At 44.5% G+C, this 24925-nt stretch overlaps 1 protein-coding gene across 2 annotated transcripts in view; it reads left to right on the top strand.

The window, feature by feature from the left end:
• The first annotated feature begins 11034 nt into the window (after positions 1–11034).
• Positions 11035–24925, top strand: part of nipsnap3a (nipsnap homolog 3A (C. elegans)) — a 31673-nt gene continuing 17782 nt past the window's right edge. Inside the window, exons 1-3 of one of the 2 annotated variants that reach the window (XM_078396876.1) lie at positions 11035–11285; positions 11671–11778; positions 21168–21381. In XM_078396876.1, the coding sequence (XP_078253002.1) occupies positions 11214–11285; positions 11671–11778; positions 21168–21381 (394 nt within the window). In that variant the 5' untranslated portion in view covers positions 11035–11213. The remainder of the gene's footprint in view (positions 11286–11670; positions 11779–21167; positions 21382–24925) is intronic. The other variant, XM_078396877.1, reaches the window with a different exon arrangement.

Genomic DNA, 24925 nt, shown 5'->3' with positions numbered 1-24925 from the left:
AGAGATGATCTTGCCCGCTCGCATCCTGGCCCTTGCAGTGTACAGTTTGTCAATGGGGGAAAGGTTGCAGCCAACAACCTTCTCAGCTGTTCGAACGATCCTTTGCAGCCTCCGGATGTCGTGCTTGGTGGCTGAGCCATACCAGACCATGATGGAGAAGGGGACGGACTCAATGATAGGTATAGAATTGTCCCGATGTCACCTATCCATGTTCTCCAGTGATGCTGTCTGACCCGCTGTGTTACTCCAGCACTTTGTGTCCTTTTATGTATTAATCACCACCTGCAGTTCTTTGCTTCAACTATGTATAATAATAATACCTTACTCAGTTATAGCAATTGGCAATAACAGATACCATTCCCCCCACAACCCCTCCCCCACAGTCCGTTATAATGGGGGTTTACTGTTCAGTGATATATTTCTAATGGAGCATGATTTGGAGAGGGAACCAGTAGGTGGTGGAGGCTGTTTTGTCAAGTCCGGGCAGCTTGTGCTCAGGAGGGACCTTGCAGATAGGTGGATCCCAAGCCAATCTTTTCCTCCAGGAACTTACTTTTCTTCTTCAGTGCACTACTTTTGTACTTAGAAAATAACCCAACTAATCTTTAGATAGCCATAGACTGACATCTTGTGGTACAATCTGAAACACCATGTTGAAAAGTTATGAAATGTGCATTTTAAATGTGCCCTGCTTTTAACACTTGCTTCTCACAGTGACCAACAAGAAGTGGCTGATAATGGTAGCAGCTGACTACGTCTCACCATTTTATTGACTATTACTGTGGCAAGCGGAGTTTGGAGACTTTGTGGTGCAAAACCAGGGCCCAATGACATTATTGCATAACACACACAATTAGTGCTCAGTTTAATCCCTTCTCACACAGTAAGTGACAGAAAAATAAACCGAGCCTCAAAATTATTTTAATTTTTCTCTAGGTCCAGGGGACTAATACAAACTGCCTTGGGCTAACCCTACAGACAAATCCATTTCATAACACTCCTCATTTCACTCAAACCATATGAGAAAACCGCGCTTGCAGATCTTTATCAGAGGGCTCCCGGAAAGTTTGCATTAGCCTGAGATTTAATTAATCTCAGAGCCTTCTCCAGATCCTATCATAAAGTCATATCGCATGGAAGCAGGCTCATCAGCCCACCATTTCCATGGTGACCTTCAAGTACGCATCTATACTAATCCCATTTACAAGCACTTGGTCTGTAGCCGCCTCAGTCTCGGTAATTTCATCGCAGATATTTCTGACATGTTGCGAGAGTACCTGGATGAAAATAAATCTTCCTCGGGTTTCCTCCAAATTTCTTCCTCGGGTTTCCTCCAAATTTCTTATCTTTACCCTAAAGCTCTACTGAAGATAGACACAAAGCGCTGGGGTAACTCAGTGGGCCAGGCAGTATCCTTAGTCTGAAGATGGGTTCCCGCCCGAAACATCACCCATCCTTTTTCTCCAGAGAATCTACCTGACCTGCTGAATTATTCCAGCACTTTGTGTCTATCTTCGGTATAAACCACCATCTCAAAGTCAAATTCAAAGTCAAAGTCAAGTTTATTTGTCACATACACATACAAGATGTGCAGTGAAATGAAAGGTCACCCACAGTCCAGCAATAGAGCAATAAAAACAAAAAAATTCACACACAATCACAACCAACACAACACAAAAAAAAACCCAAAAACATCCATCACAGTGAGTCTCCTCCAGTCCCCTCCTCACTGTGATGGAAGGCCAGAATGTCTTTTCTCTTCCCCTGCCGTCTTCTCCCGCGGTCAGGCTGTTGAACTTGCCACGTTCCAGGCCGCGCCGGACGGTGAAAGGTCCGCAGCAGGCCGACTCAAGCCCCGCGATTCGGGGCGGGCGAAGACGCTGCCGCTGCTGGAGCTCCCGATGTCGGCTGGACCGCCAGGTTTAGACCCCTCTTCTGCAGGGAGAGATATCCTACCATCCACCCTGTTCCTTTCATACTGTACGTCTGCAAGCAGTTATGGTTGGAGACGGGCAGAGCCAAAAAAGCCAAGTAAGGGCTGGTAAAGGGGATGAAACCTTCTGCCAGGCAGCTAGGAGGAGCTTATGTATGGGTCATTTTATGAGTCAACACGAAAATCTACAGATGTTAGAAATCTGGAAAGCAACCAGAAAATACTTGAGATACTCAACAGGTCCAGCAGCATCTGTGGAGAGATAGGCTCAGTTAAAGGCTCAGATTGCTGACATTTCTGATGACAGGACATTGACCTGAAACATTACTGTTCAGTCTAACATTTTCTCGTTTTAGATCACTTTACATAATGAGTTGACAGACACGGTAGGAAAGCTTTGGTCATAACTGTCCACGTGAAAATCAGTTATTCATAATGTCTGACATAATGGTTAGCACATGGAGGGTCCTGTGATCCACTTTAACTTTCTTAAAGGGACGTGGAATTTTGGAATAGGATTAGAGGTACAGGGTGAAATTTGTGTTGGTTAAAATCTCATCCTCTTCAACTGGCAAACCTCCCCCAACCCACGCACTTCCATTACCAACCCACCCTGCAAATTCCCCATAGTGACCTCCATCAGTCAGCGCTTCTTTCAAACAGAATATCAAAGCTATTTAATCAGTCATTGTCACCTTAAGTGGAAATGTTGTTACATAAACAGACTGCCAGGGTTAATCAGAATGTAACTGATAAGGGCTTATGCAGCAGAGGGGTTAGGGCAAATCTAATTGTTTTTTCAGGCAGCAAGCCAGAAATCGAGTTAAAACTCTGTTTTTTTTTCTCAAATGCATTTGCTCCAGAGATATATTGACTGCATATCAGTGAAGTATCTGGCTTGAGTATGACCCAATCACCAGCAAGTGGTTTGCTTAGTACAGATTTCCTAAACAATTGGGCGCAAAATAAATTCATTGGGACTTCTTGACACACAATAATGGAGTCCTGATCCCGATCCCAACATGTTCATTAGGGAATGCTACCAGCTGGCTTATTCCAGATTGCAGGAGTGGGTGCTGTGAGGAATATGAGATGAGGATGCAGGGTGACTTGGACAGGTTGGGTGAGTGGGCAGATGCATGGCAGTTGCAGTTTAATGTGGATAAATGTGAGGTTATTCACTTTGGTGGCAAGAACAGGAAGGCAGATTATTATCTGAATGGTGTCAGGTTAGGAAAAGGGGAAGTACAACGAGATCTGAGTGTCCTTGTTCATCAGTCACTGAAAGTAAGCATGCAGGTACAGCAGGCAGTGAAGAAAGCTAATGGCATGTTGGCCTTCATAAGAGGAGTTGAGTATAGGAGCAAAATTCTCTGAATGCATTCGAGAGAGAGCAATTCTCTGAATGCATTCAAGAGAGAGCTAGATAGAGCTCTTAAGGATAGCAGAGTCAGGGGGTATGGGGAGAAGGCAGGAACGGGGTACTGATTGAGAATGATCAGCCATAATCAAATTGAATGGCGGTGCTGGCTCTAAAGGCCGCATGACCTCCTCCTTATTGCCTATTGTCATGTCCTTCTGCAGTTGCACAGGGCCCTAGTGAGACCACACCTGGAGTACTGTGTGCGGTTTTGGTCTCCAAATTTGAGGAAGGACATTCTTGCTATTGAGGGAGTGCAGCATAGGTTCACGAGGTTAATTCCCGGGATGGCGAGACTGTCGTATGTTGAAAGAATGGAGTGACTGGGCTTGTATACACTAGAATTTAGAAAGGTGAGAGGGGATCTTATTGAAACATATAAGATTATTAAGGGATTGGACACATGAGAGGCAGGAAACATGTTCCCGATGTTGGGGTGTCTAGAACCAGGGGTCACAGTTTAAGAATAAGGGGTAGGCCATTTAGAACAGAAATGAGGAAAACCTTTTTCACTCAGAGTTGTGAATCTGTGGAATTCTCTGCCTCAGAAGGCAGTGGAGGCCAATTCTCTGGATGCTTTCAAGAGTGAGTTAGAGCTCTTAAAGATAGCGGAGTCAAGGGATATGGGGAGAAGGCAGGAATGGGGTACTGCACGCCCTGCATGTTGACACAACGCAATCTTCAGGACTTAGTGCTGAATTCAACAATTTCAGATAACCTGCATCTTGACTTTTCCTGCTTATATTTGTATGCTTAATAATATATAGTTAGATGGGTGCTGTCGGCTGACAACTCTAAGGGGTGGAATGTAATGCAAGGGTTAAACAGACTTGGTCAGCAAAAATGGAATTGTCATCTAAATTAGCAGCACCATGTGCCAAGCCTTGCTTTGGAAAAAATTTAGATGTTTTGGAAGAATGCTTAGGCTAACATCAAGGGACCAGTAAATCATGATGTCTTGCAAAGTCATTCAGATAAAAGTTTTGCATTCTCAGAGATATCCAAAACTAGCTCTGCATCTGATAGGACAATTAACTCACGTTATTTTAGCACAAAGGGGAAAAGCTAGTTTTGAAACACAGTCTCATCTGTTGTTTTAGATTCGGGAAGATAGGCAAGAGGAGTCTTGGACGGACTGAGGGACGTGAGTCTCATTGCTTTATTAATAATTTTCCGTATTTTGCTTCAATAAAAAGCTGTTTGTACTCTTGAAAATATTCTTTCTCTATTCATTGACCCAATTCCTTGAAACCTGCATATGTTTTGTTACATTGCCTTTCTTTCTCGTACTGGAACTGGCCAGTTCAGCTGCAGGCTATTCATTTGTAATATTTACTCAGTCTTTCTCTGTCTACTCACTCTATCTGATCTGCTGGGCATTTGAACTGCAATTCAGCTTTTACATGTCCCCCTGTTAGTTTCTCTTTCCCTCTCTAACTGTCTTCATAATCTATGAAGCAGAAGGATTATCGCCACGACATTTCTTAGATACCTCTGCCATGGGGAAAAGCTTCAGAACACAGAACAATGCAGCACAGAAACTGGCCCTTCAGCCCACCGCGTTCAAGCTGCCCATGATGCCAATCCAACCAATCACATCTGTCTGCACTTGATCTATGTACCTCTTTATGTGTCTGTCCAAATGAAATGTAAGCATTGCTAAGGAACCATTTTCACCAGTGTGGACATCAGAGGTTTGTCAACTTGATGAGCATTAAGTGAGCCTGCTATTTCTTCTGAAGATAAATTAAGGCAAGTGGTGTTAGTTATAACAGTAGCAGCCTGTTGACAGGTTGAATGTCCTGATGAAGTATCCAACAGTCTCTTTTTGACAGAGTGTGTGTGTGTGTGTGTGTGGTATAGATCAAGCAAATAATAAGAATAATAGTACATTTCATGGTATTCGTTGAAATGAAAGGATAATTGTAAATGTACATAGAACTACTGTGTATTGATAGCTAAAGAAAATGGATGTTTCTGTCTTACAGATAAATTGATTTATTGTCAAATACAAGCAGTCCCTGTGTTATATAAGGACTGCCTGGATTTGACACAAAGTAAAAATATAAAATATAAAATTATTTTTTAAATTAATATAATATAAAATTATTTTAAAAACTAAATTCAAACAAAGTACTGGACCACAGTCAGTGGCCGTTTTGTCTAGCCCACAATTTTATTTTCAATCATTCCACTCGATGCGAATGACTTATTGTTCTTTCGTCGTTGATCTTGAGAAGGTGGTGATGAAACACCTTCTTCAGCCACCAAAGTCGGTCTGGTGATGTTGCTCCCATCAGCAGATGAGTTTACCAGATGGTCAATCTGCTTTCATTCTTGCTGCCCTTAAACAGAGCGATTCAGAATGTTCGGTCGGATGCTTGCCATGAATCAAGCCCTTGTTCTCACTGCTATCACTGCATCTCCAAGCAGGCCACGTTCTGAAGGAAATTAGTGAACCAGATGGAATTGACAACAACCCAGTATGTTATGGTCAACTGACATTGTCTTTTTTGGCAATTAAAAATAAATAAACGAATAAATAAACAAAATTTAAACCCACTTTCTACCAAGTTGGGAGTGGCACTCATGATTCGATCCAGTATAATCCAGAAATTTAACATAGTGGCTGACAGTCAAGAGGAGTTCAGGGAGCCAGAATTCACAGAATAATAGCAGTCTGCTTGAGGGCTTCTACATTTCTCAAGGAAAGGTAGCATCTCCCAACATCTAACCAAGATTTGACTTTGTACAACAAAATATTGTCACCATTGATCTTCAAACGTCTACTTGATTGTAACACAATCAGCTCAGCACAATCTATCTTATTAAACGCAAATAGTTCTACTTCTTTAAAATGTAAATTCCTATGATGTTTTACAGTATGAATTAATCTAGTAGGCTTCCTCTCTGCCTTTTCAAATGACTCAATATCTCCAATGACATGAGCAGACCAAAACCAGACACCATTTCAATGGAGGTCTGAACAAGGTCTAATATGAAGGTAAAATGATCCTACATTTCATCAAGAGACACCATGGCCTTAGGAGAAGAATAAAGATCCAAGACCACAAGAAATTGCAGAGAATTGTGGACGCAGCCCAGACCATCACACAAACCAACCTCCCTTCCATCGACTCCATTTATACCTCACGCTGCATCGGCAAGGCCAGCAGCATAATCAAGTATGAGACGCACGCTGGTCATTCCCTCTTCTCCCCTCTCCCATCAGGCAAAAAGTATAGAAGTGTGAAAACGCACACCTCCAGATTCAGAGACAGTTTCTTCCCAGCTGTTATCAGGCAACACAATCATGCTACCACAACCAGAGAGCAGTGCTGAACTACTATCTACCACGTTGGTGACCCTCGGACTGTCCTAGATCGGACTTTGCTGACTTTGTCTTGCACTAAACGTTACTCCCTTATCATGTATACACTACAAATGGTTAGACTGTAATCATGTATTTTCTTTCCGATGACTGGATAGCACGCAACCAAAGCTTTTCACCGTACCTCGGTACACGTGACAATAAACTAAATTCACTATAAGATTGATGTGAAAAGAAAAGTAGTTAAAATGCTACCTGCAGCACCGCATACAAAATAATAATGAACATGGCTAACATTTTGCTAACTTTAATGCAATCTGCTCAACAAACCCCAACGTGGAAAAAGTGCAGTGATAACATCAATAGGCAGAGAAAAAACTACTGCTGACTACTTGCTACGTGTCTGATAAGTAAAACTCGATTTCAGCAGGACAGTGATTAGATGCTCAAGTGGTATGGTGAAAACAAATTTGGAGATAACCACTTTCGGATTGCAAGATTCTTCGCCGGGAAATAATGATGACATTTTAAATCACATTCATGAGCAGCTGTTGCTGGAAAATTCAGTGCAGCGCAGCAGGTTAGACACTTTCTCTGTTCCCCTGTGAGCTCCTCTGCACATATATATTCACATTTTCCATTTCAGATTTCATTCAAATTAACAAAAAAATATATGCATCACGCCTCCAGTTACAATATCAAAAAACCAATATCTGGTATTAAGGAAAGACACAATATGCTGCAGTAACTCAGCAGGTCAGGAAGCATCCAAAAGGAAGATGGGTAGGTGAGGTTTCAGGTTGGGACTCTTCTTCAATTACATTTTTAAAAGCATCTTTTCAAGAAGAAATACAATTTATTTGATTTTGCTTCCAGATGGTGGAATAGATATCATGGAAATTACATCCTTGGTTCCTGTCATGGTCCACAACGAGCAACCCAGGGGTCCTTTGGTTTGCTTCATGGATCCATTCAGTCTGCATCTCACGTTATTACAGCAGCTATGTAGATCGTGATGCTGGCTCCTGATGGGCAAAAGTCAACAGGTCCATAAAAATCCTCCTATAAAAAACAAGTTTCACAATCTTATTAGGAAATAAACCACAGCTCCAAATTTACCAGCTATCAATTTATTCACAAAATGCTGGAGTAACTCAGCAGGTCAGGCAGCATCTTGGGAGAGAAGGAACGGGTGACGTTTCGGGTCGAGACCCTTCTTCAGACCAGCTATCAAGATGGCTAAAGGCTTTAAATGTCAATAAATCCAAAACTATTTAATTAAAAAATACAATTTTTAAGTTTAAAAAAAAATTACACCTTTGAATGTATTTGAAATTAAAAAATATGAACACCACACCAGAAGCATCCACAATAATTAAAAACTTCTAAACACATTTGTTAACTAAAATAATTCAAAAGCATTCCACATACTTTCAGAATGGCAGGCAGTGACTAATGGGGTGCAGCACGGCTCGTTGCTGGGACCCCGGTTATTTACAATATATATTAACGATTTAGATGAGAGAATTAAATGTAACATCTCCAAGTTTGCGGATGACACAAAGCTGTGTGGCAGTGTGAGCTGCGAGGAGGATGCAGAGTAACTTCGATAGGTTGGGTGAGTGGGCAATGCATGGCAGATGCAGTGTCAAGTCAAGTCAAGTCAATTTTATTTGTATAGCACATTTAAAAACAACCCACGTTGACCAAAGTGCTGCACATCTGATTAGGAAAAAAAAAAAGAAGCAACATACAGTGGCAGGCAGCCAAACACAACGGCGCGGCCATCTTGAACAAAATGTTTAACTAAAGCAGAATGGTGTCCCGCGGCCACCGCACCGGGCGATGGAAGGCCCCGCGGCCGAGCCGCACCGGGTGATGGAAGGCCCTGCGGAAGAGACCGAAAAAAAAAAAAAAAGAAAGATTTCCCCCACCCCCACCCCCACCCCCCCCATACCCACCCACCGTAATGTGGATAAATTGAGGTTATCTAATTTGGTGGCAAGAATAGAAAGGCAGATTATTATCTGAATGGTGTCAGATTAGGAAATGGGTAGGTGCAACGAGACCTGGGTGTACTTGAACATCAGTCACTGAAAGTAAACATGCAGGTACAGCAGGCAGTAAAGAAAGCTAATGGCATGTTAGCCTTCATTACGAGAGGATTTGAGGTTAGAAGCAAGGAAGTCCTACTGCAGGTGTACAGGGCCCTGGTGAGACCGCACCTGGAGTATTGTGTGTAATTTTGGTCTCCTAATTTGAGGAAGGACATCATTGCTATTGAGGGAATGCAACAGGTTAATTCCCGGGATGGCGGGACTGACATATTGAAAGAATGGGTCGACTAAGCTTGTATTCACTGGGATTTAGAAGGATGAGAGGAGATCTCATAGAAACATAAAAAATTTAAAGGACAGGCGAGATGCAGGAAAAATGTTCCCGATGTTGGAGGAGTCCAGAACCAGGGGTCACAGTTTAAGAATAAGGAGTAGACCATTTAAGACTGAGATGAGGAAAAACTTTTTCACCCAGCGTTGTGGATCTGTGGAACTCTCTGCCACAGAAGGCAGTGGAGGTCCAATTCACTGGATTTCTGGAGGGAGTTAGATTTAGCTCTTAGGAAGCAAGAAGGAGGTACTGATTTTTGGATGTTCAACCATGATCATATTGAATGGTGGTATTGGCTCAAAGGGCCGAATGACCTACTCCTGCACCTGTTTTTCTATGTTTCTATACAGGTGACCCCGGCTAACAAATGGATTCGCTTTTACATCAGCTAATTTTGACTGAAATTCCGAAAATACACAAAAATCACTTGATATCAGGTCAGTTTAATTTATTGTCATGTGTACAGAGGTACAGTGAAAAGCTTTTATTGCGTGCTTAACCAGCCAGCAGAACGACAATACATGATTACAATCAATCCAATTACAGTGTGTTGATGCATGATAAGGGAATAACGTTTAGTGCAAGGTAAAGCCAACAAAGTCCGATCAAGGATAGTCTGAGGGGCATCACAGAGGCACTGCTCTCTGGTTGTGATAGGATGATTCAGTTGCCTGATATGGCAACCATACCTCCACAGTATTACAATGAATGGCAGCAAAAGGACACAAGACAATAAGAACAATTACCAAAAGTGGAAAGAAAACTAATTTTGTTATTCATAAAAACAAATGTATGTACACACGTAGGACCTTTAAAGTTAATATTATAGGAGTTTGTTCCTTGGTAGGGTTGTCCAGAAGTCAGGCATCTGTAACTCCGGGACAGCCTGTACGATCTCTAAAGGATTCAATGATTATAAAGGGAGAAAGTGCAATGCTCTACGCAACAATGACACTGCAGACAAGAAAACACACCAATGTCTCTACTTTCTCAGCAGGCTAAAAATATTTGACGTCTCTCCAAAAACTCTTTCCAATTTCTACAGATGCACTATGGAAAGCATCCTATCTGGATGCAACACAGCTTGGTATGACAACTGCTCTGCCCAAGACCGCATGAAATTGCAGAGTTATGGATGTGGCCCAATCCATCACACAAACCAGGCTCCCCACTATCAACTCCATTTACACCATGCTGCCTCAGGTAAGCATCCAACATAATCAAAGATAATTTTCACTCCAGTCGTTCCCTCTTTTCCCTTCTCCCATCAGGCAGAACAGATAGTCAGAGTCATACAGCATGGAAACAGACCCTTTGCTTTGGCCCAGCTTGCCCAAGTCGGCCAAGATGCTCCCTCTACACTAGTCCCACTTGACTGTGTTTGGCCCATATCCCTCTTAACCCTTCCTTTCCATGTACCTGTGCAAACATCTTTTAAATGTTGTTTATAGTTTCAAGAGATTAGGTGATAAAAATGCTGCAATGCACATACCAAGATTCAAAAGCAGTTTTTTCGCCACTGTTATCAGACTCTGGAATTGGCCTCTTCTGTGCTGGAGACAAATTTCCTGTTCGTCTAATCTACTTTGACGTGGCCCTTGCACTTCACTATAATTTGCACGTCCTCTGTAGCTGTCACGCTGCATGTTTTCTATTTTGCACCTTCTGATGTACTCGTGCATGGTTTAATTTGCCGGGATAACAGGCACACAAAAAAATAAATAAATAAAGTATTTCACTTTCTCTCGTGTGTCTCAAGCGATCACAACAAAGCAATAATGCCAACGTGCAAAACGTGCGTGCAGGACAGCGTGGCTTTGCAGGCTGGGGTGAAGGGAGGAGAGTGTTGCCCCACACACAGCCCGTGAGGAGGGGTGAAGGGAGGGAGGGGCACTGTTGTACCACACAGCCCGTGAGGCGGGGTGCAGGGAGGGAGGTGCACTGTTGTCCCACACAGCCCGTGAGGCGGGGTGCAGGGAGGGAGGGAGGTGCAGCGCCGTGCGCCCAGTCCCAGTGGTCACAGCAACAGTGCAATTGTAGCAACGTTCGGCCGCGGTGTCGCAACGTTCCACGGCGTTGTCACCGCGTTCGGACGCCGCTGCCTCCTCTCCTCTCCTCTCCTCGCCCTCCCCAGGATTATCATGTTGGGCCTCGGCAGCAAGCTGGTCCAAGTCCGGGCGGCCGCTGCACGCTGCCTCTTCCCCGGACTGCAGGTAAAAAAAAACATACATGCAAACGGTCACCAACCAGGCCGAAGGAGGATAGTGTAAGAAAATAACTGCAGATGCTGGTACAAATGGAAGGTATTTATTCACAAAAATGCTGGAGTAACTCAGCAGCTGCCTGACCCGCTGAGTTACTCCAGCATTTTGTGAACAAAGGCCGAAGGAGGACGTCGGTATTTCATTGTCATCTGACTTTGCCAATCTAGTTGTTTGACTCTTCTAGTTAGTCATTGTATATATATTTTTCTAAGCAGGCTTTGCTTCATGCATAAAATAAGCGACGCGATTTCCTATTGCATGCTTATTTATTATTCCTCACCAGTTTAATGGCTCGATATGCTAACGCTGAAGAATTATTTTTTCCCTGGGCCAGGATAAGTTACTCCAAGTTGCATGCAGTGGAGCACGTCAGCAGCTCCGGTGGTCGAGCAATGGAACCAGGCCAGCTGCACGTAGCATTTCCTGGGAATCCAAGCGCCGGGTAAGGGAATGTGTCCGAAGAAAAAAGCCTTGCTTATTAAAGACTTCAGCCGGCGGGGATGAGGGGGGATCTTATTGAAACATATAAGATAATTAGGGGATTGGACACATTAGAGGCAGATAACATGTTCCCAATGTTGGGGGAGTCCAGAACAAGGGGCCACAGTTTAAGAATAAGGGGTAGGCCATTTAGAACGGAGATGAGGAAGAACTTTTTCAGTCAGAGAGTGGTGAAGGTGTGGAATTCTCTGCCTCAGAAGGCAGTGGAGGCCAGTTCGTTGGATGCTTTCAAGAGAGAGCTGGATAGAGCTCTTAAGGATAGCGGAGTGAGGGGGTATGGGGAGAAGGCAGGAACGGGGTACTGATTGATAGTGATCAGCCATGATCGCATTGAATGGCGGTGCTGGCTCGAAGGGCTGAATGGCCTACTCCTGCACCTATTGTCTATTGTCTATTGTCTATTGACTAGTGAGTGATATCAGTTAATGAAAGCTTGATATGCAAAGTAGCCGTTGATTGGATCTATTTTTTGAAAAAAATAAAATAAAATATGTTCCAAGTTCCATTATAACATTTTTTTTAAAAATAAATTGTATTTGTTCTTTGAGCTTATTTACAACAAAACAAAACCTGTGAAAATATAGTTTCAATTTTAAAATGGGTGAAATTGTAGTCACTTAAAGAGAGTACAGATCGTAACAGGGAGAACAGCAACTGAAGTGAGGTGAACATGTTGGCTAAGATCCTGTAATCAGTGGTTGCTGTTTTGGTAATCTTAATTGATGTTTATACATTGATCATGACACTGGTTTAAAAAGCCCCAATTTTCTTGAATGAATGAATGAATGAATGAATGAATACTTTATTGTCACGTGACAAGTCACAGTGAAATTCTTGCTTGGATATCCAAGGTATGCAAATACTCACCCATAAAGGGTGATTACAAAGTCACAAAGTACCCCTGCACCAGGTCCCCCTTTGTTCTCCCCTCTTCACGGCGGTCCTCCCCACGCTGGGTCCTCCATTGTTCCTCCACCCCCTTACGGCAGTCCCCCCACGCCGAGTCCTCCTTTGTTCCTTCTCCCGGCAGCAGCGTCCTCACTTCCCCTTCATCCGTCGATCGGCGCCATCATCGACCGCCACGCCGACCTCTCCACCATCGCCGCCGGGATCCTCTCCAGACGCCTCCGTGGCGCCGACCCAGGCCCCAGCCGCGGGCTCCGCAGACCCAGGCGGCCCCGGGCTTCATCGACCTGCGAGGCTCCACGTCCGACCCGCGAGGCTTTGGCCCGAGGGGCTCCGACACGCGAGGCCCGGGTTCCTTGATATATTTGCATCCACTGAGAATAGATAATCTGATGGAAATAAGGCACATCCAACATTCACCTAATACTGTAGCGTCAGCCAAGAGTTATGTGGCCATGTGCCTGCAGTCACACAACTTCATGTCGAAAGCAAGAGCGTTACCCACTGGGTCCCACAATTTAAGAGGTGAATTGTATCCAATTGTCCAAGAAATTGGGGGCGGCACGGTGGCGCAGCGGTAGAGTTGCTGCCTTACAGCGAATGCAGCGCCGGAGACTCAGGTTCGATCCTGACTACGGGCGCCGTCTGTACGGAGTTTGTACGTTCTCCCCGTGACCTGCGTGGGTTTTCTCCGAGATCTTCGGTTTCCTCCCACACTCCAAAGACGTACAGGTATGTAGGTTAATTGGCTGGGCAAATGTAAAAATTGTCCCTAGTGGGTGTAGGATAGTGTTAGTGTGTGGGGATCGCTGGGCGGCGCAGACCCGGTGGGCCGAAGGGCCTGTTTCTGCGCTGTATCTCTAAATCTAAATCAAAGATCTGGCAATGTGAAAACTGAGATTGCTTTTGAAATGCCAAGAATCAGTGGCCTTCAAGTGTTCAGAACGAAGACCTAATTGTGCACAGCAGCACATCCCAAGGGTGAAGGACAAGAGAGATGGTTGACGAAAAATGTTGAGTCAGAAAAAAGACGGAGGCCTACGTCAGATTTAGACAGTCGGGGTGAAGTAAATCGCTCTGCGAGTACAAGTGTTGGACGAGAAGGCAATCGGGCGGGCAAAAAGAGGACATGAAATTGATCTGGCAGGCAGGCAAGGTACAGGAAAATCCTGAGACATTCTACAGATATATTAAGAGTAAAAGGGTGGTTAAGCAGAGAATAGGTCCCCTTGAAGATCAACACAGTCCTCTTTGTGATACCCACAAGAGATGGGGAGATGTTATATTAATATTTTTCATCAGTTTTTACTGAAGAATTGAAGCATATGAGTTGTGATGTCTTGGACAATATACAAATTACCAAAGAGGTTTTGGCATTTTTAAAGCACATTAAGGTAGATAGATCCCCAGTGCCTGACTAAGTGCATCCTCGGACTTATGGAAATTTAAGGAAGAAATTGGAAAGGCCTTTGGCAGAGATATTTGCATCACCTTCAGCCTCTGATGTAGTTCTGTAGGGTGGGTAATGTTTTATAAGAAGGGCAGCAAGGGCAGTGAACCTGATGTCAGTAGTGGAAAGGTTTTTTCGAGGGGATTTTGTGGGACTGGATCTACCAACATTTGGCAAGGACTGATTAGAGATAGTCAGCATGGCTTTTTGCATGGGAAATTGTGTCTTAAAAACCTGAGATTTTTGAAGAGGTTTCAAGATCATTGATATGGGTAGGACGATGGATATTGTCTACAAGGCCTTTGACAAGGTCCCACGTAGTGGGCTTGTCTTGAATGTTAGATCCTATGGAATCCAAAGTGAGTTGGTCAATTGGATTAAAAATTGGTTTGGAGTAAGAAGTCTAAGATAGTTTTCGCATTGGAAGCCTGTCGCCAGTTGTGTGCGACAGGGGTTGATTTTGGGTCCAATGTTGCTCGTTATTTACTCGAACGATTTGGATAACAATGTAGTTTGTAATTTGCAGATGACACTAAAATTATTGATATAGTGGACAGTGAGGAAGATATCTAAATTTACAACAGGATATAAATCTATTAGGAAGATCTGATAAATGTTTTTGGTATGTCTTACACAGTATATGGAAACGCCTTGGAGAATCGTGTAGGACAAAGAGATCTTGGAGTGCAGGTGCATGCTTCCCTGAAAGTTGTGAATCAAGTGGACAAGGTGGTGAAGAAGGTATTTGGCACACTTGCCTTCATTGGGAAGGGTATTAAGTGCAAAAGATGGAACACCATGACACAGCTGCACATGTCATCAGTGAATCACACTCGCTGTACAGATCAGGTCGCCCACTTATTGGAAGAATGTTATTCATTTGGAAAGGGTGCAGAAGAAACGTGGATGTTACATGAACTTTTGGGCTTCAATTTTAAGGAGAGTCATTGACATCTTCCTTTATAGTGTTGAAGGTTATGACCATATTGAGGTATACGAAATCATGAAGGGTTATGTATAACGTGAACGCAACAGTCCTTTTCCTAGGGTAGAGGATTTTAAAACTACAGGGCATCGACTTAAGTTGAGAGGAGAGGGATGTAAGAGAAACCTTTGGGGCAATTTTTCACTCGGCGTGTAGTCCATATCTGGAATTACCTGCCAAAGGAAGTTATAGGTGCGGATATATAATTCTGATTTTCAAAAGGCATTTGAACAGTTATATGGATAGGAAGGGTTTAGAGGGAGATGGGTCATATCCTATCAAATGGATCTGGGCCAAAATGCCAACTTGGTCGGTAAGGATAAATTAGCCGAACGGCCTATTTCCTTGCTTTATAGCTTGATAATTATATGATCCAGGTTTGTTCTCTGAAAAGGACATTGCACTTTGCTCCCCATAAATGACTGCACTTGTTGATCCATGAGGGAGCGGGCAATTAAACAACAAAGCAAGCATTTACATTGAATGTGGTTAAACATCCTATGGTGCTACATGGTTCATTTAACACCCAAGAACATACATGACCAAAAGTGTGGCCAAAGTTTGAATGCATCTTGCAGGGAGTGATCTTGCAGGTAATGAAACAGAGACATTTTGAGGAGGAAGTTGCTTGGTTTGTTTGGTTGGTTAAGTAATCTGTTCAAGTTGGAGGAAAGTTGTGGGGTTAAAATTATACAATTGTAGCACTGAGAAGCTCTCCAGTGGACTCTTAGAAGTGATCAGTTATGGCATTGATTAAAACGACTGTACACTCCACTGTTGAAAAGTTTCATTACGATCCAGCTAATCCACACTGATGCTGGTAATGGGCTCCTCCTAACTCTCTTGTGTGAGGCTGAAACTTCCTGGCTAATGGTGAATCTATCGAGCAGTTGATGGTCTACACCAGGGGCCTCCAAACTTTTCAGCAAGAAGGCCACATTATATATTTGGCACATTTTTGCGGGCCGTAGGAAAAAATAAAGAAGTGTGCGTTTTATAAATTTAATGAACTCAAAAACATTTAGACTAGGTTATGTTAGATTAGATTAGAAAAGGTTAAACTAGGTTAGGTTTGATTAGGTTAGTTTACATTAGGTTTATATGGCAAGAAATAAATAATATCCAAATTTTAAAATGAACTTGAAATATTGGAATATATATATATCGTAGGTGTACAATTAAACAGAAAAAATACAGTGACCACCACTGGGGGAGAGGGGGGTAGAAGGGGGGGGGAGAGAGAGAGAGTGGGGGGGAAGAGAGTCGGGGTAGAGGGAGCAGCGGGTGAGAGTGGGAGCACGGGGAGGGGGAGGGTGTCAGAGGGTACAGCGAAGGAGCGCAGCCACTTGCGGGTGCTGCTCCCTCCCTCTCTCCCAGAGCCAGCGAGATCTGCGCCTCTGCTCCACTCTGTTCCTCGGCCCCGTCTCCCTCTAACGCAGCGAAATAAGAACAAACACAAGTGTAGTTGTTGTTCAGAAGCCCCGCATTCCCGGGGTGAGCGGCGGCGGCGAGGAGGGAAGTTTCACTTGTGTTTGTTCTTTTTTTGCTGCGTTAGAGGGAGACTGGGCCGGGGAAGGGAGTGGAGGAGCGGCACAGATCTTGCTGGCTCTGGAAAAGAGAGGGAGAGAGCTGCACCCGCAAGTGGCAGCGCTCCTTCACTGGACCCTCTCCGCACTCCCGCTCTCACCCGCTGCTCCCTCTACCCCTCCTCTCCCCCCCCCCCCCCCCCCCCCCCCCTCCTCTCTCTCTCTCACTCCCCAGGGTGATCGGCGACAGCGGCGGCTGTGAGGAGGGAAGTTTCCTTGAGTTTGTTGTTTGCGAGGGGGCGCTGCGATCTCTCTCCTTGTCCTGGCTCTGGGTCGGTGGCGATCCGCTCTCCGGCGAACCTTCGCCGGCAGCTTCTGCCTCCAATCCCCACCGCCTAAGAGCTTGCTGCGGGCTGGATGAAATTTCGTGGCGGGCCGGATGTGGCCCGCGGGCCATAGTTTGGAGATCTCTGGTCTACAGAGTCGGACTGCAGAGAGTCCACTTATCTTCCGAGTTTTCATCTCGACAAGATCCTGGGCTGGCCTTTCCACTTGCATTTAAGTTTTAAATGAATCATCCGGTTCTGATTGCTCATAGATGACACCATCTGGGGTGTCAACTGGTGGGTTGGTGCTTGATAAGGTTATGAACAACATCTTCAGGAAAGGGTGGTCCCACCCCCTTCTTAATCCTACGTTGTCCAAGGGACCTGGAAAAGAAGAACAAAGATCAGCAATTCCCCTGCAACCGCAGGAGATGCAACACCTGTCCCTTTACCTCCCCCCTCAACTCCATCCAAGGACCCAAACAGTCTTTCCAGGTGAGACAGAGGTTCACCTGCACCTCCTCCAACCTCATCTATTGTATCCGCTGCTCTAGTTGTCAACTTCTTTACATCGGCGAAACCAAACGCAGGCTCGGCGATCGCTTCACTCAACACCTTCGCTCAGTCCGCCTTAACCAACCTGATCTCCCGGTGGCTGAGCACTTCAACTCCCACTCCCAGTCTGTCATGGGCCTCCTCCAGTGCCATAGTGAGGCCCATCGGAAATTGGAGGTACAGCACCTCATATTTCGCCTGGGCAGCTTGCAGCCCAGTGGTATGAACATTGTCTTCTCCAACTTTAGATAGTTCCTCTGTCCCTCTCTTCCCCTCCCCCTTCCCAGATCTCCCACTGTCTTCCTGTCTCCATCTCTCCTTCCTTTGTTCCGTCCCCCCTGACATCAGTCTGAAGAAGGGTCTCGACCCGAAACATCACCCATTCCTTCTCTCCTGAGATGCTGCCTGACCTGCTGTTACTCCAGCATTTTGTGAATAAATATCTTCGATTTGTACCAGTATCTGCAGTTATTTTCTTACAGCAATGTAAAGGGAATAGGAAGGGATAAAAGGCAGTAGCCCGTGGTTCCAAGTTGCTCTACTCCAAGAGAGCTAGAACTTAAGTGAAAAGAGGGAGGACAAATTAAAAAATACCACTACTACTGCGGATGAAATCCTAGTGTAGCATCGCTGGTGTAGGCAAGAGGAAGTAGAGAAGTCATTGTGAGTTTAGTGGCAGGTGTTGAGTGTGTGAGTGAAAACGGTCAAGAGTGTTTTATGTCCCAAAGTCCGTTGTGCAATCAAGGCAGTTTGGAGTTAATAGTTTTCAATAGCCTGGTGCTGTTCCTGAACCTGGATGTTACCGTTTTCAGGCTCCTATGCCTTCTTCCTGACGGCAGGAGTGAAATGAGAGTGTGGTCAGGATGGTGTGGTCCTTGATGATGTTCACTGCCTTTTTGAGGATTTTCATGGCATCAACCAGGCCACTATTCTTCTCCTAATACCACTAAGGGTCATGTTTCCATGGGGTCACTTCATCCTCCTGTAAAACAGAATGATTCTTCCAAACACCATTAAATGCGCAGAATGGATGCATCCTGTGTTAATCCATCCTATTTGTAACTTTAATCAACTCTTAACAAATCACTCGAATTTCTCTCCAACAGAGCGAATTATTTTCAAGCCCTTTTTTTCCCATCTTTGTAGTTCCTCATACATTGTCTTAATGCACCGCAACTTCCATTATCCAACTGTGCGTTAGCACTGAGGAAGTCTCCAATTGTAGTCCTGCTGCAGTTTCACATAATATATCTCTGACGCCAAAATATCCATGCACAAGTATGCATAACCCACATCTGTGCTCTGTGGTACAGTGAATTATGACTGATATTGTAAATGTTTGTCTCTGAAGCATGTTTTCCAGAGAGCCTGATGTGTGATGCATTATTTAAATCTGCCAGTGTCTTAACTTAACACAGGAGAAGTTCTTGGAATATGTAGTCTTCACTAGAATTGTTATGGCACAGAAGGAGGCCCTTTGGCCTTTTGAGCCCATGCTGTATCTTTGCTCAATAATCCTCTTTTACAATATATATATATATAGATGTTTGCCATTCAGCTGTCTTTGCTGAGTCAGAGAAGAATCTTCAATCACTTTCCACCACTTTTCCTTGACCTTTTCTTTTTCCACGTGGCTATCAATTTCCCACATTTTTGTGTAATTTACAGTGGCCAGTTCATTTGGTTCCATTCTCCTGCTTGTTCCCATACAATTTTTTTTTATCTTGCACCTATCCAGTACACCTTTGAAATCCCCGATTTGCTCTATTTTCACTATTTGAGTAGAATATTCCAGATCATAGACCATCTCAACAAGCCTTTTTTTCCCATCACCCAGTCTCTGACGTCTCTGAATCTGTACATCTGGTTCTTAATCCATCTACTGAGTGGACCATCTTCTCACTACCTTATCTAAACCTTATCTTGCCCAACTCTGTTAAATCTCTTCTCAAGTCTTTTTTGCTCAAAGGCATACAAGCCAACTTAAAACTTCTTAAGAAACCATTGGAGATGTTTACATGCGGTGCTGGCTCAAAGGGCCGAATGGCCTCCTCCTGCACCTATTTTCTATATTTTCTATGACTTGAGAGCCTGACATATAGTGAAAGGTTGAACATGCTCAGTATTCCTTGGAGCGCAGGAGGCTGAAGGGTGATCTTATAGAGGGATATAAAATCATGTTGGAAATAGATAAGGTGAATGCACAGTCTTTTACATAGGGTAGGAGAATCAAGAGCCAGGGGACATAGGTTTAAAATGAGAGGGGAAATATTTAATAGAAACCTGAGGAGCAACATTTTCATGTTGTGGGTATATGGAACGAGCTGCAAGAAGAAGTTGAGGCAGGGACTATAGCAGCATTTAAACGACACTTGGATAGGTATTAGAATGGGAAAGGTTTAGAGGGATATGGGTCGAACATAGGCAAGTAGGATTTGCTTAGATGGGGCATCTTGGTCAGCATGAGCTCAATGTTCTTAAGACAGTGGAATTGATTGTAGACTTTAGGAGCGCTCCCCTTCCCCTCCCCCCACTCGCCATCAACAACACCACAGTCACATCTGTGGAGTCATTTAAGTTCCTTGGAACCATCATCTCACGGACCTAAATGGGAGGCCACCATCGACTCCACAGCCAAAAAGGCCCAACAGAGGATGTACTTCCTGCAGCAGCTGAGAAAACACAATCTGCCACAGGCAATGATGGTCCAGTTTTATGCTGCCATCATAGAGTCTGTCCTCACCTTCTCCATCATGGTCTGCTTTGGCTCAGCCACCAAGCATGACATCCGGAGGCTGCAGCGCATCGTTTGATCAGCCGAGAAGGTCGTTGGCTGCAACCGTCCCCCCATCGACGAACTGTACACTACAAGGGCCAGGAAGGGAGCGGGTAAAATCATCTCTGACTCTTCTCACCCTGGCCACAAACTCTTTGAAGCACTTCCCTCTGGAAGGCGACTCCGGATTGTCAAAGCCGCCACAGCCAGATATAAAAACAGTTTTATTCCACGAGCAGTAGCTCTACTCAACAGCCAAAAGTCTGTTTTTGCTCCTTTTGCCCTGGTGTTTTATTTCATTCTTCACATGTTTAAATTATAATGTTTTATTTTTAATTGTCTACTGTGTATCATGTTGTTACTTGCGAGCCAAGCACCATGGCAAATTCCTTGTATGTATACATACTTGGCTAATAAAATTTATTCAATTCTATTCAATGGACGAGTTGCGCCAAAGGGCCTGTGCTTCTCTGCTGTATGATTCTGACTGCAAAGCATCTCAATATATAATTTCTGCCTGAACATACCATATATAGTTTGCCTATGCTTGAGCCAGTTTGCAGATGTCTTTAAATGTTTTTTTCATGCTGGCAAAAGATCATCTGCAGTTTTAATTTGTGGTCCCATCAGATGGTCAAAATGATGTGTGCACATATTGAAGACACTTAGTTGTAAATTAATTCTAGAGAGATTCCGGCACATTCTCCTTTATTTGCAGATGGTGCAATGGGGAGATGGATGCTGATTTGAAGTTCTAAAATAGCAAAACAATGTTTCCATGTAATTATATAATCTTCTTTTCTCAGTTCCACAGATCTGTAGGAACATCCACAGGACCCCAGCAGATACATGGCACATTTTACGAATTTCGCACATACAATATAAAGCCAGGCAAGATGACTGACTTTTTAAAGCTTACAGAAGATAATATTCACCTGCGTACTGCCCAGTCAGAATTGGTTGGCTACTGGTTTGTGGAGTTTGGGGCTCTGAATGAAGTCTTTCATATTTGGAAATATGGTAAGAAAAAGTAATATTCCTAAGGCATGTGAATTTTCCGCGTTTCCACGGATTTCCGCGTTTTTAAAATCCATTTTCCGCGCTTTTTGCATGGTTTCCGCGTTTTTCACTTTGTCAAATACACGGAGAAATCGGATCGAAAAAAAGAAAGGAAAAAAAACGATGTATAGACTTTGTAATGAATACTAGCTTCCGCTAGAGGTCGCTAGGGGTTCCACGTGAAATCCCCCCCGCGCGCCCTGGAAGTCTCACCGAAAATGTGGCACCTAGGCTGGGCAAGGCAGCCAATCTCCAGCTCATCGGGACTTCCACGGCTGATCGGTGGGTTGAATTTGCAACCTGCGGCTGGGGCTCTGGAACTCCAGCCCAGCTGGAGCCAGCAAATCTATCCCCATAGCCGACTTCCTTGGCCTGCTGGATAAACCAGCAAAGCTCTGGAACCAAGACTGCCAGAAAATCTGTGGTGGAACTGTAATGAGTAAATATTAAATTTAAGTGCAAGATTATATAATTAAGACAGGGTTAAAATATAAAACACAGTTACAAGCTTTTTGGGCTGATTATCAATTAATGTGCGAATTTACTTCAAAGTGCTATTAGTGTACACTGACCTATTCACATTTATTTGTAATGTCTGTTTGTACTTTGAAATGCACTAAAAGAGGCTTGAAACTGGTAATTTTGTGTGTGAATTTTTGACTCCCGTTGTCCGCCTCGCGCAAGTGCTCGGCTCTTTTCCTCTCTTTTTACCTCACATGCCTGGTAATGTCATCAATACAAAAGGTTCATTCACAAAGCTTCTACGCTGAGCTTTTAATCTCTCAGAACGGCCCGAGAGTCTGTTTTTTGTCATTAACGGTAGCATCAATGGTAAGCCAGATAGATGGTTGAAATCGTGAACTTATTGCACTTGGGGATCAATGCCCCAACCCATAGGTTCTGCTTCTGCGAGGCAGTAAAACAGGGAGATTAGAGGATTGCTACATCAAAAATATCTCCCTCTTCGAGTTGTAGCAATCCTCTAATCTCCCTGTTTTACTGCCTCGCAGAAGCAGAACCTATGGGTTGGGGCATTGATCCCCAAGTGCAATAAGTTCACGATTTCAACCATCTATCTGGCTTACCAAAAACGTGGAGGGGGCAGATGCTGCCTGACCTGCTGACTTAGATTTTTAGATTTAGATTTGGAGATACAGCGCGGAAACAAGCCTTTTGACAACGTGTCAAACGTGGAGGGGGCAGATGCTGCCTGACCTGCTGACTTAGATTTTTAGATTTAGATTTGGAGATACAGCGCGGAAACAAGCCTTTCGGCCCACCGAGTCCGCGCCGCCCAGCGATCCCCGCACATTAACACTATCCTACACACACTAGGGACATTTTTTTACATTTACCCAGTCAATTAACCTACATACCTGTACGTCTTTGGAGTGTGGGAGGAAACCGAAGATCTCGGAGAAAACCCACGCAGGTCACGGGGAGAACGTACAAACTCCGTACAGACGGCGCCTGTAGTCAGGATCGAACCTGAGTCTTCGGCGCTGCATTCGCTGTAAGGCAGCAACTCTACCGCTGCGCCACCGTGTGCCGACAATGACAAGGACTTCCTCCAACAATTTGTTTTTTTGCTCAAAATTACAACATCTGCAGTCCCTTGTGTCTCCATGGTTCTCATTACAGCAGAGAAGGTTAAGAGATTTACTGTTTTGAAATTGGGGTTTACACTGGATCAAACCGTTTGCAGTGAAAGGAAGCTCGGGAACAAGAGGACACTTTTTTTCATGAATAGTTGAACAGCGGGGATTGCGGGTGCTCCCGTGAGATTTGTTCAGTTTCGTCATGCATTGCTTGCAGGAAGACTAAATTAGAAAATTAATTTTTGTTTTAATTCATTGTGATTGTGCTCATGCCAAGAGATCTGCTTTTGGCATTTCAGAAAATGAATCGCAAGTATTGAACACTCGTTTAAAATTTTAAAAGACATTTCATGAAATTACATCGAAGAGACAAAAGTGCATGAAATTGAAAGAAGCCCCATGAATTTGTTGAGGGATGCACAGAGAACAGAAATTTACTTTAATTCAAAGGAAGTCACCTGTCATGTTCTCTGTAGATCTGTGCTGTTCCCTCAGTTTTCCACCATATATGACAATGACATGGAAGAGTGGAGAGCTGCATTTCCAGGTTTAGTTTCATTCATTATTATGTGCAGTGCAAATCTTTGTTTTGCATGCTATCCAGTCAAATAAAATCATTAGTACAATTATGCACAAGAAATTATGATAGTGATAATTGTAGTGATGTGGTGGACAGCACCAAAAGAATCTCCACTGGTCCGGCGCCATCGTGCAAGTTTAAAGTCTCAAGTCTCTGAAAATATCAGGATTGACCTTAGCCTCAGGAGATGTACGAAAATAACTGGTACAGATGCCAGTACAAATCGAAGGTATTTATTCACAAAATGCTGGAGTAACTCAGCAGGTCAGGCAGCATCTCAGGAGAGAAGGAATGGGTGACGTTTCAGGTCGAGACCCTTCTTCAGACTGATGTCAAGAGGGTGAGACAAAGGAAGGATATAGGTGGAGACAGGAAGACAGTGGGAGGTCTGGGAAGCGGGAGGGGAAGAGAGGGACAGGAACTATCTAAAGTTGGAGAAGTCGATGTTCATACCACTGGGCAGCAAGCTGCCCAGGCGAAATATGAGGTGCTGTTCCTCCAATTTCCGGTGGGCCTCACTATGGCACTGGAGGAGGCCCATGACAGAAAGGTCAGACTGGAAATGGGAGGGGCTGTTGAAGTGCTCAGCCACCGGGAGATCAGATTGGTTAAGGCGGACTGAGCGCAGGTGTTGAGCGAAGCGATCGCCGAGCCTGCGTTTGGTTTCGCCGATGTAAAGAAGTTGACATCTGGAGCAGCGGATGCAATAGATGAGGTTGGAGGAGGTGTAGGTGAACCTCTGTCTCACCTGGAAAGACTGTTTGGGTCCTTGGATGGAGTTGAGGGGGGAGGTAAAGGGACAGGTGTTGCATCTACTGCGGTTGCAGGGGAAAGTGCCCGGGGATAGGGTGGTTTGGGTAGGAAGGGATGAGTGGACCAGGGAGTTACGGAGGGAACGGTCTCTGTGGAACACAGAAAGAGGGGGTTGGGAAGATATGGCCAGTGGTGGGGTCCCGTTGTAGGTGACGGAAATGTTGGCGGATGATTTGTTGGATCCGCTGGCTGGTGGGGTGGAAGGTGAGAACGAGGGGGATCCTGTCCTTGTTATGAATGGGGGGAGGGGGAGCAAGAGCGGAGCTGCGGGATGTAGAAGAGACGCCTCAGGAGATGTGCATTTCTGATTTTCTCACTTTAAGGCCCTGTGTCCTGGCGGCACTGGACCACAGATGTCAGGGTCATCCTGCTCCTGCGCGCCGCGTCGAGTTCCGTTTCACGGCCACTACTGCGCAGTGCAGCTGCTGCAGCCTGTGCTTGATCTGCTCGCCCACCCGACTGCAGCAGGGCCTCCAGCGGCCGCCTGGTCTTCCCATTCCCTCACCACGACCTG

This window comes from Rhinoraja longicauda, chromosome 3, assembly GCF_053455715.1.
Source record: "Rhinoraja longicauda isolate Sanriku21f chromosome 3, sRhiLon1.1, whole genome shotgun sequence".
Lineage (NCBI taxonomy): Eukaryota > Metazoa > Chordata > Chondrichthyes > Rajiformes > Arhynchobatidae > Rhinoraja > Rhinoraja longicauda.
Note: the sequence above shows the minus strand (reverse complement) of the source record. Positions and strands in the feature narration are given on the sequence as shown.